Consider the following 17,197-nt stretch of genomic DNA (forward strand, 5'->3'; position numbering starts at 1 on the left):
CCCCCTCCCGTTTAAAAAAATATATATAGGCAAATGAGGATTCTGACTTTAGCATGTGCCCAGTGGCGACTGGTCATTAGGGGCAGGTGGGGCACAGCCCCACCTAGTGTCAGCAGAAAGTATTAAAATAATGATTACAACAAAATGCAAAAAATAAATTAAAAAATATATAAAATATATTTTGAAGAAAATAAGTCAAATTCTGAGAAAAAAACTTGTTCTGAGAAAAAAAAAGTCAAATTCTGAGAGAAAAGTCAACTTTCAGATGCATTGTGGGATATGTAGTTTATAGGCAACGTGCTTCTGTAAATCGGCATGTAACCGTATAATAAACATTATATTCTTTGCAATCTCTTGAGGGGCCGCATGAAATGAAGTCGCGGGCCGGATTTGGCCCCCGGGCCTTGAGTTTGACACCCCTGGTCTAAGTGAACGGTGACTGCAAAAACTACACTGCGCATGCTCAGAGTATTGTCCTATTTAATGTGTGTGGCAAAAAATAATGACCATAGGGGCAAAGTGCTGCCATCCCCACCATACGTCATCTCACATAATTCAGAGCTGATTTGCTGTAAGTACGTGTGCCGCGAAAAGTGTGGTGTGTGAAGAGGAGGAGAGAGAGCTGCAGTGAGGCGCCCTAAAACCAGGAAGTAAGCTGCGCATGGCTTCCCTCCACAAAAAAGCAACGAGATTTCTCCATAGGATTTTAGAAAATAGCTCAAAATAAGATCTGTGGGAAACGTAGCTGTTAGATAAATGTACGTTTTGTTCAGCCGGATAATATCCACATGTCTACCCTACTTTTATCATTTTCGAATCAAAAATCTATTGATTAGATTAGATTTATGATAGACTTTTGAAACTACAAGAAGATAAGGAGGACTTTTACAAAAAAGTAATAGAGATTTTTGTCCAGAAGGATAGGCAAATGGACTTCATCTTCAAGTCAAGGTAAGACTGCAATTTTATTGAAAATGGGATCTTACTAAGAGAGAACAATTCAATATTTAAATGATAAAATTACATTTTGTTGGGTATCCTTCTGTTGAACTGTCTGTTTAAAAGTAATTGAAGCATCAGACAAAAAAAGCTTTTGAAAATAATATTATATTTTGATTTAATATATTTGTAAACCTGAAGAGTCAGTGCCAGAGCCTCACCAGCCATGAACCTCTCTGCAGAAGCTTATATATAGACATCTGAGTTTTTTGTGCCCCACCACTTTTGTACATATAGAAACGCCACTGCATGTGCCAGGTTTGGTAATTTAGCCTGACGTGAGAGAGCCACCTGGTGCACCATGGGCAGTTGCATCTCCGAGACAATCCAAAAAGTGAACAGAAATGTAACATTAATAGCAGAAACAAATGGGAAAGACATTACATTTTTTTCATCCATTATTGTTTTAATTGTTTTAATTAATTAGATTTGATTTATTTATTTTGTTTTCAGCAAATACAACCTAAACACACAAATAACCAATATACTGTAAAGTAAACAATAACAAGTCATTACTTTCAAGCAGTGTCAACCAAAGCAGTGAAAGTGAAAAGGAGATGGCTTGACGTATCTTATCACTATAAATAAATCACAATAAACAAAATACAATTTTATTTTATTTCATTCAAAATAACAAAATGAAATGAACAAAAAAATAACTAAAATAAGCTGTGTTAATGATCTTATTTTTAAATATTGTTTTGAATCTATTAAGTCTCTTACAAATGGGTACACAAATCAACCTCTTTGTTCAAATGTTTGGTTTCCATTTCTATTTATTTTTGTAAACATGCAAAAGCCTCCTTATTCATACTAAATCACTCACATTTGAAACAACTCCTTGCTTAAGTCTGAAAATATCCATTATTGTGCAGTTTTTATACATCCAACATATCTCTATGGTGATTTAACTTTTCTAAATTTAGAAAAGATATGCTTTACCTTCAACCAGGCATTGTGCATATTACTTTTAATATATATTATATTTCAAAGTGAATATCTACCCTCAAATAACCATGAAACGGCAGCTAGTGGTCATGTTCAAATCTTCCTATGTACCCTGATATCTGAAACGTTTATATAAAGTAAATGCATTAAGTCCCACCATCCAGCCCACTGTGCTTTGGTAAAGGTACAGGACAGGTAAAGGTGAAGCGGGAGGGTTGGACATGTGAGTGTGTGGTCAGTGTGTGTGCAGATGTTCCTGCAGTGATGGCTCAGCAGGTGAAGGTAGCAGCAGCCGCAGAGCTCTACTCTGACATGGAGACTGTCAGCTCCACTGCAGGTGAGTCAAAAACGGTTTGATTTGTATTATCAGTCCATCATGTCATCCACCAATGATAGAATATCCTGTACAAAACAGCAAAACAGAGAGACCTGGAAACAATCTATCTTACTTGCCATTTTTTCAAAAACAGAAAAGGTACAGTGTAGATAAAAGTTAAAGTAAAAACTAGTAGACTTGCATAATAAAGAGGCGAGCACACGTTAATAAAAACAAATCTAATATGTACCCATCCATGGTAAATCGTACGAAGCAGCATTTTATAATAGTAATTTCACATGTAAAACTATTGAAGGAAATACATTGTCTCCCACAGTTCAAGTTTTTTAAGAGGACTTTAAATGTCATTAACATCAAAATTATTGTATTCATTGCTATGACATTGACTGCCATCAAAACGTATGTCAGAAATGTATTCTCTAAGGATAATCTTCATGAGATAACAATCGAGAAAACAGTGTGAGCATAAATCCCTTGAGATGTCCTCCTGTTTTCCCCAAATTAAACAAATGGAAAAAATGAACAGTGCAAGATCTAGTGTTATATTACACAACAATGACACAACAAATAACCAGAAACAACCACGAAATAAGGAAAATTGTTAAATTTAACAATGTCCATCTTTACTTTGACTACCAGCGCAAAACATTGTCTCATAGCTGCTTTAAAATAAAAATGTTGCCATAAAAAACTGCACTGTACCTTAAATTGTATTAGTTACCAATTGAATGAGGACATGTACTTTAATAACAGTATCAACATATTAGTGAAGTGATGTTCTATTTAACCCAATCTAACAGTTTGAGTAAGTAACCAGGTTTGGTAAAATAAGATACTTGAAATCTTTGTGGGAAAAATAAATCTATACAATTTGGTAAAGTCATGAATTAGCTTGTTCTGTCTCCTCCCTCACCGCCATGCTGTGAACAGACGAGGTCAGCTCAGTGCACCAATCTGTCCGATTAGTCACTTTGTGGTAATAATCTTCAGTCAAATCCCCCAGTTTCTGGTATCTTTTTCTCACGAGCTTCCCTTTGGCAGCTAAAGCTCCGTGGCTCTCAGGTTGCCTGGTGGCAGTGGGAACCATAAAGTCAGTGTAATCCCTCTTTTTTCAGACAGTCATTGGTGAAATGGGCCCTTACAAGTTCAGGCCACAGGAAACAGGAGCTGTAGAATTGTCTCCCGAAAAGTAAAAGTATTTTCTTCCTCCTGAGAACAGATATAGGAGAGTCGCTGAGGAAGGGCTCTTTGTGTGAGACCTCCATGGGGGTCGGCTTGGGCAGGCGGAGCCGGGCCTACCCCTCCCCGGCCCGGAGACGACACCGCACCACCTTCAGCCACAAGCAGCTGGAACATCTGGAGGTGGCCTTTGGACAAAACCAGTATCCTGACATCTACTACAGAGAGGAGCTGGCTCGTGTTACCAAGCTCAACGAGGCTCGCATACAGGTGGGACCGGCTGATAGAGTGCAACACTTTTTGCGTTTCTCTCTATTATTTTGAGACTATAGAGTGGTGCAGTAAACCCTAAAGTCCTAATACCCGGAAATTAGTTAGCATTCACCACTTCCAGATCCCTTCTCAAAGTTTGTGAACGTGTTATTGGTAAGAGGCCTAAATGAGTGCACACAAGCTTAAGAGATTTCCAACTTTTGTTCTAAATACATCAGTCGATGCACCACTCGGGAATGTCTAAGTGACTAAATAAACTACCAGACGTCATCAAGCTAAACTTTAGCCACCTTTAGCTTAGCGGTGGTAACGTGAAGTCATGTGACTGTGATTAAATGTGCTTAAAGGGGAAAGGAAACACCAATTACAGCTATAATATTCCGGTAGTTTATTCATTTTACAATGGATATTGATCGTAATATTTATTGTACATGATATTACTCACCAAAAGAAAATTAATTATCCGCCGGCCGGGTGGGGAATTCCGGGACCAGGCTGCCGCCATTAGGGGAGTCCCAAATGGTGACGTCACTGGATGGGTCTTCGCTCCGGGTATCCATACCGGAAGTCAACACAACGTAGCAGATATGGCAGCGATGGAGGAATTTTGCAATGAGATCGACGTTTTGAACGATGAATTTGACTATTCGTTGGGAGATGACATTGATGTGGAAGCATCTACAGTTACCAGGCATCCCATGGCCTATGCTTATGAACCGATTCGGTCGAATAGAGTGGCATACGATCCGGAATAAAAATAAAAAAAACACACAATGCTAACAGTGAGCGAAAAATGCTAACCTCTTACTGCACCGAAAAGCACTCCTAGCTCCCTTATTACTTATCCTAGCTGCACATCCAACACATTGTTTATGATCGTAACGGTGCCCACCTCAACACTGAAAGATACAAACTCGCGAGGTTATCAACAAAAACGTACATCAAAACAAGTGGCGTTAGGTACTAACCAGAGGCGGATTTAGGATTGTCGGAGATCCGGGGCTTAGCCCAGGAGTTGTTGGGTGGGGGAGGTGCAGGGGTAAAGTGCTATTTTTTTGAAGATTTTTGTTTACATATTGAAGTTAAAAGCATCAATCTGGTGCACTTTGAGAGCAACATTAACCCTACCTTAATAATACCTTAAAGGGGACATATCATGCTATATTTGAACAATATATTGTAGGGCCATACCTATATAAAGTATATAAATAGTTTTTCTTTCAAAATACTAAACAGATCCTGCATTTTAGCCATGCCTCATTTCGCTCTATTTGCTCTTTCCAGCGCTGTTTTTGCAGGGGGCTGATTCTGTGAGCTGCACCACGCCCCCCTGCAGGAGAGGGGAGCGTGCTTTGAGATCAGCTGCTGGGCTGCAGCGGGGAGAAGAGGGGGAGAAAAAGAGATCTCCGTCCTCTGTGTTTTATTCTTATATTATTATATAGAGTCGTTATTCATTTGTTTTAAAGCTCAATAAATAACAAAGAAGACCTTTGACCGGCACTTTTCTAATTTTGTCCGGAAGATTTAAACTTTAATGGACATGTTGACCGGCGAAATAAAAATCTAACTGAAACTCTACCGCACGGTCCCCTCGTTCCTTGGAAGAGCCGGAGAGGAGGGTGTTTGTCATCTGCTGGTGGACTACCGGAGAGAATTACAGTGCTTGCCTCGACAGGGAGGGATTGCATTGAATTACAGCAGCGGGAGCAAACGCTTGCCTCGGGGAGGGAGAAAAAGAGCCAGAGCAGAGTATAAACAGAAGGGCAACCATGCGCGGGAAGTCTTCTTAGCTGATTTTGTGGCAGACTACAGCGCCACTTACAGGCCTGGCATATGTACTACAGCGTCTCCAGCGCAATGGCCGGCCGTGGCCCAACCCCACATTCCCCTGATAGGTGGAGAATTGACCAATAAGCGGAGCACCACTTCTGTGACGTAGAAAATAATTCAAGATCAGTCTGTATCAGATCCGTTGCAGCCCCGTTTTTAGAGATTTGGGTATGGAGGAAAAGAGAGAGGGTTGTGTTTTCTGACACTTGGTGAGTTCCCTCGTGACGGTTCACAGAAGTCACGGTTCGGTTCGTACCTCGGTTTGGGGGTACAACAAGAAACGGTTCGGTACAACAAGAAAAAGCAAAAAAAAAGTCCCAAATGCATAATTCCAGGTTTGTTGTTATTTACTTTTGAACAGTAGTGCAAGTTTCAGTTTAAAAATAAGGAACTCTGACATTTTGAATAATTAACTGTATTAAACAGTTAAAAACAAACCACAAACAGTACCGCACACACTCAGATGGCCATAGTATCTATAATGGCTGATGTCAAACAAAAAGGTTTCATCAAGCTGTAAAAACGAAAAAGAATGTCTTGAAAATATTACATCATAAATAATAAGAAAGTGTTTCAAGAACGCAAAGTCGTTGAAAAAATATGCCAAAAGCTTCCGTTATTTATTTTGGTCTCTCGGCTTTCATGCCTATTGGCTTCTTAAAAACAGCGGGGATCAGCTGTTGAACTGCTGTTGTCTTTTGCCGGGCTCCAGTGATTGGCAAATCTGGGTGATGCCTTCTGATGTGATTTAGCATGTTTGGCGTGTATTTCCATTAGCATACCGCACCGCTATCGAACAACGCCGACACACCGTCCTCTTCCGATCCACTGCGCATTGCTTATCGTTTTATAGATCTATTCTCATCCACCATCTTTGTTTGTGATGTAAAGAGTGTAAGAGTCACGTTTCTGAATCGGGCACTCTGAGTGGATGCAGTCACAGCCAATCGGATTCAGAGTGTTGCCTGTCAGTTCCGTTGCCTATCAGTTCTGTTGCTATGGTTCCGTTGTTATGTGTACTGAAACGAGAGCCGGTATAATTCCACGCGCGAAAACAAAATAAAAATTGGAATACGTTATTTTAGTGTCTTAAAAGTAGACTGAGGTATGAAGGGTTAACGTTACATCTTAGAATAATTTTTAGTCATGTTCTGTATACATACTAACATATAAGGGTATTGAATTAGTGTGGTTTATCTTTTTGTCGCTGCTTTTAATTGAAACTGAGCTGTTGTGTTCATCAGTAAAGTGGAACTTCTGTGTGAACTATTCATATCTTAAACTGCACTGTAACTTTTTATTCATGTGCTTTTTATTCATGTATTTTTTCTTTTAATGTTTCTTTTATTATCTTTTACTGTTTTTAAATGCCTTTGTCTGAATGTCTTTCATTTTTGTAAAGCACCTTGAATTGCCTTGTGTTGAAAGGTGCTATATAAATAAACTTGCCTTGCCTTGGTTACTCCATGTTTACTAGTTATAAGATTAACGTTACAGTACATCACTCTTTTTCACTTCTTACTCAGTCAGCCAGAGTGCAGATATCACCATTAGATTCACAAACCTGAAACATCATCCATTTCTTCACTGCTGGTGATGACATTGTTGTCAGCTGCTGATACTGCTGCTGATACTACTGCTGCTGCTGCTGCTGCTGCTGCTGCTGCTGCTGCTGCTGCTGCTGCTTGTGGCGCCTGCTTCGATGAAAATAACTTTCTAATATCCATAACTTTATAGGCTATTAACTTAAAACTCGTCAGGCACTAGGAAGGATCACTTCTTCTTCAGGGCAGGGAAGGCTACGCAGTACGCAGGCTAATGTCCCGCAGCGGCTGCCAGTCTGGTGGACTCCGGTACTGCACATTACTCCCGAGACATTTTCAACAATAACAACAAAATATATATATATTTTTTTTTAAGTGAAACATCCGGGGCTTTTCAGAAAACATCCGGGGCTTGAGCCCAAGTAGCCACCCCCTAGCGCCGCCACTGGTACTAACATACGCTAGGCTAACGGCTTACCTTCCTCATTGTCTGGTCTAAACTGGTCTTCAATGGCATTACAACGATAACAACGATGATGTAGTTAATCCATAGGTTAATATCCAATGGGGCTGTGTCCCCTTTGAAATGTTCTGATAATCTATAAGCAATACAACTGCAATTCCGTTATCTGCTGTCCGCTCTGTGCTCCGTGCGCTCTGGGTCCTGCAATACCATCCATTGAACACCTAGTCCAGCAATACTAGCCTTTTTAGGGCTGTTTTCGACAGATGAGCGTGTGTATGCCAGTTTAATTAGTTGAGCTATAGAACACCCCCAATTCTCCATTGTACGCCGAGCTGCTTTAAGAAATTACATTTTAATATTACTTGCTTTACTCTGTGTTTTTACTGGCTTTACTGGTGAGTTTGCTTTGGAGAGGACACATCTGTGGAACTATTGGTGGTCTAGTAAACATTTTAATAACAATGTTTCTGTCTTTGTCTTTAACCTGTCCTGGTCTCTGTAGGTTTGGTTTCAGAACAGAAGAGCCAAGCAGAGGAAGCAGGAGCGAGCCTCCCACAAGGTTCTCCCTGTGGGTATGATGTCGGGCCACAGGGCGCTGCTGGGGGGGATGCAGGTCCAGCCCCCCACCATGGCCCGGCAGTACTACACCCAGTCCCTGGCTCACATCCCCCGCCTCCCCCCTATGCTGCCCTCCGGGGCGTACCCCTGCCACCCGGGCCAATGTCCCTGCCCCATTGTCCCATCACAGCCAGCCCCCCCGCGGCAGCATGAGGACTGGTACAGCCCGCTGAGGGGCAACCTCCCCTCCCCCATGTTCACCCTGGCCTCCATGCAGCCTCTGGACCCCACCTCACACTGGAGCTGAGAAGTAACAGACCTATAAAGCCAAATATTACATTAAAATGACTTCTAGACAATTCAGTGATCGTCATAATTTAACGGGAAACTCATTTAATTTTCACTTCATATCAAAAGTCGGAAGTTTCAAATAGCCTTAAATGTGTAGAATAGTATCAAAATCTGAACCTGAAGTGGTAAAATGCTAACTCATTTCTGGCTTTGGGACTCATTGCTGCACCATTCTATTTCTTTCACAATATGTTCAGCCATTACATGTTCATCCTTACCATGTTTTAACTTATGTATAGCACATAATGTGAAACTTGATTTTTTAAAAACCCTTTTTAGTCAATCTGACAATAAAGATAATTTGTCTCGAGTGCCTTTTAAACGTGATTTCATGAATGCAACGTGGTAGGAATGCCTTTACCATAATCTAATAATAAAAAACACATGTGAAATTCTTTAGATGATACTTTTTAATATCTCACATTTCAAAGACAACACATCTTTTTTTGATATATTGATTGATGAATCAATACTGGATGACACAATATAGAATTCATTTATCCATCAAAAAAAAGATGGATTCAATAAAGATCGACACACACACACACACACACACACACACACACACACACACACACACACACACACACACACACACACACACACACACACACACACACACACACACACACACACACACACACACACACACACACACACACACACACACACACACACACACACACACACACACACACACACACACACACAGACCTGACATGTTTGATCTGTTTCTGTTTTAAAAGGCAGCTAATGATTTTTACTGGAAATCTGTCCGATCTCTAAACAGCTGCATCAACCAGTGTGCTTTGAGTGGAGCTTATCCAGTGATGAAGGAGCAGCAGGATGGCGCTGCTGCTTTACATTCACTCTGTGAGACTTATGTCAAGTATCAGCTGGCTACAGTGAAGAGGATTGTGATAAGTTATAAGAGGCAAGTGAATGAAAAAAAACGAGTGATCCATTTATGTACCGATTGTTGCTGAGGATTTGATTACTTTAACACAGATGAAACATAGAATTTGGCCGGGATAATATTTCTAAGATCCTTCATTGTATTATGACAGTTGGAAACAAAAGTTTTGCCAGCTGATTTTGTGTGCGTGTTTGTCATTATAATACTTATTTTGGCCACAAAGGGGCACTAAAACTCAATGTTTTAAAAGAGAAACAAAATATTCATGTCTTTTTTACAAACCAAAGTGTGGTCATCAAAATCTTGATTCCACTTGATTCTAGAGAAAAACCAAAAACTTAGCTGACAAAAACGTTTTTCCATCCGCTTTCAACTCAAGTTATCCTTCCCAGAGGTTTTTTTTCACCTTGCCAAGCCTTTTCCCCCAAACTGTTTCATAGAAGGAGAGGAACATAAACGTCTGCAATATAATTTGTATAATTTTATGCAGGCAAAAACAATTTCTTGGCTCCTTCATTTGCCTCTCAGGGCTTCCGTAATTCTCATGGAGCTATAGCCATAGAAAATCATCTATATTTGGTGCCCAGCGAGCAACCTCAAAAATAAACTAACCTCATCAATTCTGCAAAGTTTTACCACACACACACACACACACACACACACACACACACACACACACACACACACACACACACACACACACACACACACACACACACACACACACACACACACACACACACACACACACACACACACACACACACACACACACACACACACACACACACACACACACACACACACACACACACACACACACACACACACACACACACACACACACACACACACACACACACACACACACACACACACACACACACACAAGTCAAGGCCACTTTCAAACGTCTCATCCTCATCACAAACAGCGTGTGATTCACAGAAGGAATCTTTGGTCCACCATGGTGAGCGTCACACAGCGAGGGTGTGTTTCCTCATGTTATAAGTGTTGTACCCCTCAAAGAAGGACACACACTATAGAGGTCCTATATGTAAGAGGGCCAATTCACCCAAAATTACAACATCAATTCTCTCGTTTCCTTTTAGTAGCAATGCAAGAAGTGTTGGCTGTCATTTGCCACTGTGTTATTGATAGTTGTACTAGTACTAAATGAAAGTATTGGGCTTTAATTGTATCAGACTTTTACAAGCAGTATCTCTAGAAAAAAAAATAGCAATCTATTTTTATAATTAAATTAAAGTTATGTCATTTTTCAACCCATAAATGAGAGAAAATGCTGTTTCAGCCCTTAAATAATGGTTTCCCGCATTTAACTGTTTTGTATCATATTCAATGTGGGTATGCATCTGTGGTTAGAAACCCATCAGGGGTTAATAGAAAACTGCGTTTGTTAGTGATATTGGTTGAACCGACTCTACAGGAATCTACAAAGAAATGTCCCTGCACGTGTTCACCAGTCAGACTCGCATCACGCCATTTTGTTTTCCCCTTCTTTTTTGTTACTTCATAAATTAAATTAAACACTTAACCAAATGAACTGAGACCATCTTGGACATCACTTGAAAAAAACATGTCCATATTTCCAAAACTCCAGGCTAACTGAGTTATTACTCTGACTGATGGCCTGTGAGAGAGAAAGCAGAGGTTAAACGTTGGTGGCAGCTCCTCAGCTCTCTCCCCTCTCTGCAGATTCCTTGCCGTTGTTGTTGTTGTTTTTGTTGACATGAAGAATTTCAGATACCTCACTCCAGTGATTTGGCAAACTCTGCATAATCTATATACCCATCATTGTTTTTGTCGTCGTCCTTAAGAACATCATCGATAAGGACGATGAGGTCCTCCTCTTTCATTGGCTGGCTGTGCTCCCCTCTCTCCTGAGAAAGATATAAGAAGATAAAATGATGTTTATCACTGTATATGTGTAGCAACCACTCATTATTTACGAGATAGATTTAGTTATTTATATCCGCATGGAAAGTTATCTGGGTTTCTGTTTAGTATTGCTTTTCTTTTGCACGTTTTCTGAAATCTGAAAGTGAGTTGAATGGTATCTAAGAAGATCAGAAAAAGTTGCAGCCATCATTGTAGTTGACATTTTTCTAATATTGTAAACTTTCATAAAACATTTAGATTCTTAAAATCAAATTCATTCCAGCTGCTATACCATCCGTGGTTGTTAAAGCAGAGGAAACAAGGTCACAGTTTACTTGATGGGAGTGGCACTTCTTTAAATAGATTCCAATGAGGGAACCATTTAAAATGTGTTTTGCAGTTTGGAAAAGCTTTTCATTAATGATAAGTGTTTACTCTTACTAAAGTATATGATATATAAACGTATAAACACACATGTCCTCTTTAGTCCATCCTCTAGGCGAGACACTACAGGGGAACACCTTGTCTTCTTTTAGACAAGTGTAAAGGAAACCTCAAAAATAGATATTTTAATGTTGCATCTGTACATTTGTAGTAAGCAATAGATGGTACCTCCTTTGACTAATGAAATGTAACTTTTCAGAAAACATTTAATTAAAAAAAGATTGTCTTAATGTTAGTGATCAAGTAGGGAATACATGTTAACACTTTCATGCCCATATACTACATTAGTTAAACACTTATCCACCTGAAGCATGTCCCCTTAACATAAGAGGCATTTCCACCACATCCAAAATAATACAAAAAAACTAGGGCTGTCAAAAGATTAAAATGTTTAATCAGATTAATCACAGCTTAAAAATGAATTAATCATGATTAATCACAATTCGAACTATGTCCAAAATATGCCATTTATTTATGTATATTGTTGTGGGAATGGAAAGATAAATGAAAGAAGGCGGATATATCCATTTAACATGCATTATCTATGTTTATTATAAAAAAATTCTGCATGTCAAAATGAAAGACAACCCACACACCTATCAATCATCAAACCGTGGGGTCTTAATTCATTACGTGTTGATTTCTATCAACGGGGGAGTACTTCAGGAAAGTCGACAGAGGGGGGAGGGGGGGCGCTAGTGGAGTACTTCGTGACCACAGAGTGTGAACGTTGTGATCAGCTGTTTTAGCGCAGTTCTCCAGTGAAGGGGGGAGTCTCCCTCCGCAGCCGGTTGCCGTAGTTTTGGCACAGTTCCGTTGTACAGACCGACGTTAACAGCTCCCTGTCTCTGCACACGGAGACCGACTCTGTCGTCCGGTGATCTAACCGCCTTCTGGAAAAGCTTCACAAGTACGTCGGTACGCAAATGCGCTTTGTGACACAAGTGACGGTACGCATTTCAGATTACGCACATAACCTGCGTACCAGTTATGTGCACCCCTGTACCAGAGCCATATTATTACTATTATATGGCTCTGCCCTGTACTACAGCAAAAGTATTCTGCTTCGGGACTTCCTGCAACAACACCACGCCGTTATCAAAGATGTTCTATTGAGAAGACGATCACTACGTGACAAAAGTTTTCAAAACCGTGGCGACTGAAATCAATCTTACTAACTGCTGTCTGTGCAATTTACTCCGCGCGAGTTGGCAGACTTTATTTTGCTTACTTTAACATCATTTTTCATGGTGGGGCTAAGCCATTTCTTGGTATGGGTGTAGCCTACCCCAGCCATACCCTGGCGCTGCCACTGGTGGCACGTATGGGGCGGGCCATTCTGCACATGCGTTAAATGCGTTAAATATTTTTACGCAATTAATTCAAAAAATTAATTACCGCCGTTAACGCGATAATTTTGACAGCACTAAAAAAAACATTTCATACGTATACCCACCTCTCTGTGCACATGTGAGATGGCTGTGGCCAGCTCCAGCCCGTCCAGCAGGTCGTTGCCGTCGTAATCGTGCATCTTGAAGTAGTGCAGCTGAAGCTCCTGTGGCGTCATGTCCGTCTCCGGTTTGTCTATCACTCCCTCTAAATGCTCCATGATGTGGCTGGGAGACAAGAAGAGGACAGTCAAATCAATACAGATTACATAGACAGTGGAGCCCAACGTGTCCAAAGTCCTCCATTCTCAGCAAACAAGTCCTGCATGGAGCTGTCAGAGAACATGTTGGAATATGGACACAACACTCACTCTTTGTCCTGGACCATGTTTCTGTCCAGGTGACTGTGAGAGGTCACGTGCGCGGCACTCTCCACCACCTGCTGCTGATGCTGCTGCTCCACCTCCGAGTGGACACACAGTAGATAGGAGGACAGGAGGAGCAGCAGACCCCCCCACCGAGAACTACACCGCCTCATTCTGCTGGGCACAGAGACAAATACAGCAAGTTAAAGTGGACCCATCATGTTATATTTGAAAAATATATTGTAGGGCCATACCTATACAAAACATGTCTGTGACGTTTTATTTCAAAATACCAAACATATCACCCATTGTAGCCATGCCTCATACTGCTCAAACCCATCTTTTGCAGCCCTGTTAGAGAAATGTGGATCTTGGGTCCTTAGCTTGAAAAAATAAAGAAGAGGAGGCGGAGCTAATGCCAGATCAGAATTCTACCGGAGATAAAGTTCAATTCTGTTGTGATAAAACGCCATTCTGTTCAAACCACGTCAAGTATTATTTCTGAAACAGTATGGAGCTCAAATACTTTTTCTCTTGCAGGTTTATCACAAGGTGAGTTCATTTTTTTATTTCCTGCTTTTTAAAAACACATGTGCTCTACACCAGTGATTCTCAAATGGGGGTAAGCGGACCCCTAGGGGTAGGTTGGGGTACTGCAGGGGGTACGTGAGATACAAAAAAAAAGTTAATTAAAAAAATAGCATGCATGATTACGAAAATAATCTTAGTACAACAAGTTATATAGAAAACGCAATTGTATAGCAAATATTCCTAGAACCACCAAGGAGGTCCTCATATAAACATTCAAATGTGTGTATTATATTTAATAGTTTTTCATAATGTATCATTTCGATTCACTTCAATTGAAAAACTCCTTGGAAAAATCTGTTTTAAAAAAATGTGTTTTTTTTTAATGCATAAAGGGGAAAATATCCAGTTTGTTGTAATTCATGCATGAAGGAGTTAATAAATCACACACTGATGGAACATCACTATATTGTAATGATTTGTATAGGCTTTTTCTATCAAAAATGTTGGGGGTCGGTCAGGGGGTACTTGGCTGAGAAGATGTTTCAAAGGGGGTACATTACTGAAAAAGGTTTGAGAAGCACTTCTCTACACAGTACAGGTTCGCTCTGAGTGTTAGCGAGGCTTGCTAATGTAAACAAAGACAAGATTACGTCCAAAACACGTCAGGCATTGTTTCTGATAGCAACTTTCCGTCCATCCGACGTCACAGCCGATGGACACGTCACAGCGGATGGAAATCTGTATCCGCTCGTTGTACACCCGTTTTTAAAAGATTTGGGTACAGAGGAAAAGAGAGAGGGTTTTATTTTTCTGATGCTGCGTGAGTTATGTATGTATACAATACATCACAAAGTGCATTTTGCATGATTGGTCCCCTTTAAGACTACCGTGTTGTATAAATCGATGGTCCATAGTACATTATACACTCACTGGCCACTTTATTAGGTACACCTGTTCAACTGCTCGTTAATGCAAATATCTAATCAGCCAATCACATGGCAGCAACTCAATGCATTTAGACATATAGACATGGTCAGGCGACCTGCTGAAGTTCAAACTGAGCATCAGAATGGGGAAGAAAGGTGATTTAAGTGACTTCGAACGTGGCATGGTTGTTGGTGCCAGACGGGCTGGTGTGAGTATTTCACAAACTGCTGATCTACTGGGATTTTAACACACAACCATCTCTAGGGTTTACAGAGAATGGTATGAAAAAGAGAAAAAAATCCAGAGAGCGGCAAATCTCTGGCTGAAAAAAGGGCTTGTTGGTGCCAGAGGTCAGAGGAGAATGGCCCGACTGGTTCAAGAAGATATAAAGGCAACAGTCACTCAAATAACCACTAGTTACAACCTAGGTCTTCAGAAGACCATCTCTGAACACACAACACGTGGAACCTTTAAGCAGATGAGCTACAGTGCAGAAGACCACACCGGGTGACACTCCTGTCAGCTAAGAACAGGAAACTGAGGCTACAATTTGCACGGGCTCACCAAACTGGACAATAGAAGATAGGAAAAATGTTGCCTGGTCTGAATGGCGACATCCGGACCGCAGGGTCTGGGCAGGGCTGCACGATTCATTGAAAAGTGTATTCAATGACAATGGTGGGATTTTGGGAGGTTCATATACCACAAGGTTACATAAAAGTTAACTGGAATATTAACATTTTTGGTATCATATTTGTCATTATCATTGAAAAATATGTTAAATTATTGTGGTGGGATTTTTTTTTGTTCGGATCTCTATGAAAGAAATACGTAACTTGTAAAACTTGTAAGTCAAAATATCTCTGCAGCTCCATATTAATTAATTTTTTTATTTAAAACATATTTAGCCTTTATCAAATGTTGTTGCTTCTTGCGATGTTAGTATTGCACTTGCCGTATTGCGATTTCGATCAAATTTAGATTAATTGCGCAACCATAGTTTATGTTCCTTAAATGTTCACATTTGTTTCTACCTTTCAACAGTCTGCTTCCTTCACACCCTATTTCCCAATTAATTCATATCCATTTATGAGAATCACATTCCAGGAATGTACTGGTCTATTGATGTGTACATAATAGCATAGACAAATATAATATCATGTAAATATGAATAAAATAGAAATTAGTTAAGTATAACTATGTAACGTTGTATAAGAAAATTATAATGAAAATAAAAAGGAGCAAGCAGTTTGTGCATGAATATGCAAAATTGTCCCAGGATTGTGCAAAGATCCACAGCATCAAGTATACAAAATAATGTGCAACGCACACATTTCATTCTTAACTATAATTTAAGAGAGCCTTCTTAAATGGATAATTGCGCCACAGTCCCAACAGAGGAGACAATATTTAGTTAAGTCGTGATTGTAAATCAAAATTGTGCAATTATGGAAACATTCAGCCATATGTTGTCTTTTAAAACAATGGGATGAATATCGATATTTAATTGCTGTGAAATATAACATGGAGGTTCATACTGTAGCACGAGGTTATATAACAACCGTTATCTTAGTCAAAGTTAATAGAAATATTAACGTTAGCAGAAAGGATGGCTGTAATAACATTTGTTAGCATTAAGCATCGTTCCACTGCGTTGAAATATCATTATCTGTTAAATGCACAAACCATACAATACGTACAGTGATGTAATTACTTAAAGGGTCATTTTAATACTTACACGGTAATGATTTGTATCTCCACTTGACTCGGTAGACAGTTATGTTGTTTTAGTTGTTGCCTCGCAAAAATGATCTGTAAGAGCCTTTTCGGACTGAGTGGCTTGCCGTAGCTGCTCTTGGACACGACAGCTCATCGTGATTGGTTAAAGTAGTCAAAGAGTATACAGCTGGAGCAAGAAGACTCCCCATACTGCTAACCTCGCTAGACGCAACAGGAATTACTACATTGCTATTTCAAGCTTCCTACGATTAAATTATTGTATTATATTTATTTTTAATTGATTTTATCATACCATGTAATTGTTCTGAGATCAAGTTTAAGGTTGTAGCAAGACAATAATACAGCCATAACACCTAGAAATACCTTCAAGTTGGATTACAATTGCTTCCTTCGTGTTTTACATGTTGGCAGTACACCGGGTGAAGTCTCTTTAGTAAATTATTTATTGCTGACACGAACTAACCTTTTTATAATTTCCAAAAATATTGCCATTTTCGAGTTGTA

At 39.9% G+C, this 17,197-nt stretch overlaps 2 protein-coding genes across 3 annotated transcripts; one reads left to right on the forward strand and one right to left on the reverse strand.

Annotated features, from left to right (window-relative positions):
• Positions 1 to 2,211: 2,211 nt before the first annotated feature.
• Positions 2,212 to 8,441, forward strand: prop1 (PROP paired-like homeobox 1). The gene is made up of 3 exons (XM_034100170.1): positions 2,212 to 2,284; positions 3,504 to 3,733; positions 8,079 to 8,441. The coding sequence occupies exons 1-3, from the start codon at positions 2,212 to 2,214 to the stop codon at positions 8,439 to 8,441; spliced, it is 666 nt and encodes a 221-aa protein (XP_033956061.1).
• A 1,773-nt stretch (positions 8,442 to 10,214) lies between these two features.
• mcfd2 (multiple coagulation factor deficiency 2, ER cargo receptor complex subunit) lies at positions 10,215 to 16,786 on the reverse strand. 2 transcript variants are annotated; one of them, XM_034100846.2, is made up of 4 exons: positions 16,692 to 16,786; positions 13,502 to 13,669; positions 13,199 to 13,358; positions 10,215 to 11,300 (listed from the first exon to the last, which is right to left on the reverse strand). In XM_034100846.2, the coding sequence occupies exons 2-4, from the start codon at positions 13,666 to 13,668 to the stop codon at positions 11,169 to 11,171; spliced, it is 459 nt and encodes a 152-aa protein (XP_033956737.1). In that variant the 5' UTR covers position 13,669; positions 16,692 to 16,786; the 3' UTR covers positions 10,215 to 11,168. The 2 variants fall into 2 exon arrangements, with proteins under 2 accessions (XP_033956737.1, XP_033956736.1); XM_034100845.2 differs by having other exon boundaries at positions 13,502 to 13,672.
• Between the last annotated feature and the right edge of the window lie 411 nt (positions 16,787 to 17,197).

Source organism: Pseudochaenichthys georgianus, chromosome 15 (assembly GCF_902827115.2).
Source record: "Pseudochaenichthys georgianus chromosome 15, fPseGeo1.2, whole genome shotgun sequence".
Taxonomy (NCBI): domain Eukaryota; kingdom Metazoa; phylum Chordata; class Actinopteri; order Perciformes; family Channichthyidae; genus Pseudochaenichthys; species Pseudochaenichthys georgianus.

Excerpts from the sequence above, each read along its gene's own strand:
- prop1 (XM_034100170.1), top strand. The coding sequence starts at position 2,212 with ATGGCTCAGCAGGTGAAGGTAGCAGCAGCCGCAGAGCTCTACTCTGAC. Across the intron at positions 2,285-3,503 it reads GACTGTCAGCTCCACTGCAG|ATATAGGAGAGTCGCTGAGG; the intron begins GTGAGTCAAAAA and ends TCCTGAGAACAG. Across the intron at positions 3,734-8,078 it reads TCAACGAGGCTCGCATACAG|GTTTGGTTTCAGAACAGAAG; the intron begins GTGGGACCGGCT and ends TGGTCTCTGTAG.
- mcfd2 (XM_034100846.2), bottom strand. The coding sequence starts at position 13,668 with ATGAGGCGGTGTAGTTCTCGGTGGGGGGGTCTGCTGCTCCTCCTGTCC. Across the intron at positions 13,359-13,501 it reads AACATGGTCCAGGACAAAGA|CCACATCATGGAGCATTTAG; the intron begins GTGAGTGTTGTG and ends CTTGTCTCCCAG. Across the intron at positions 11,301-13,198 it reads TCTCACATGTGCACAGAGAG|GAGAGAGGGGAGCACAGCCA; the intron begins GTGGGTATACGT and ends TATCTTTCTCAG.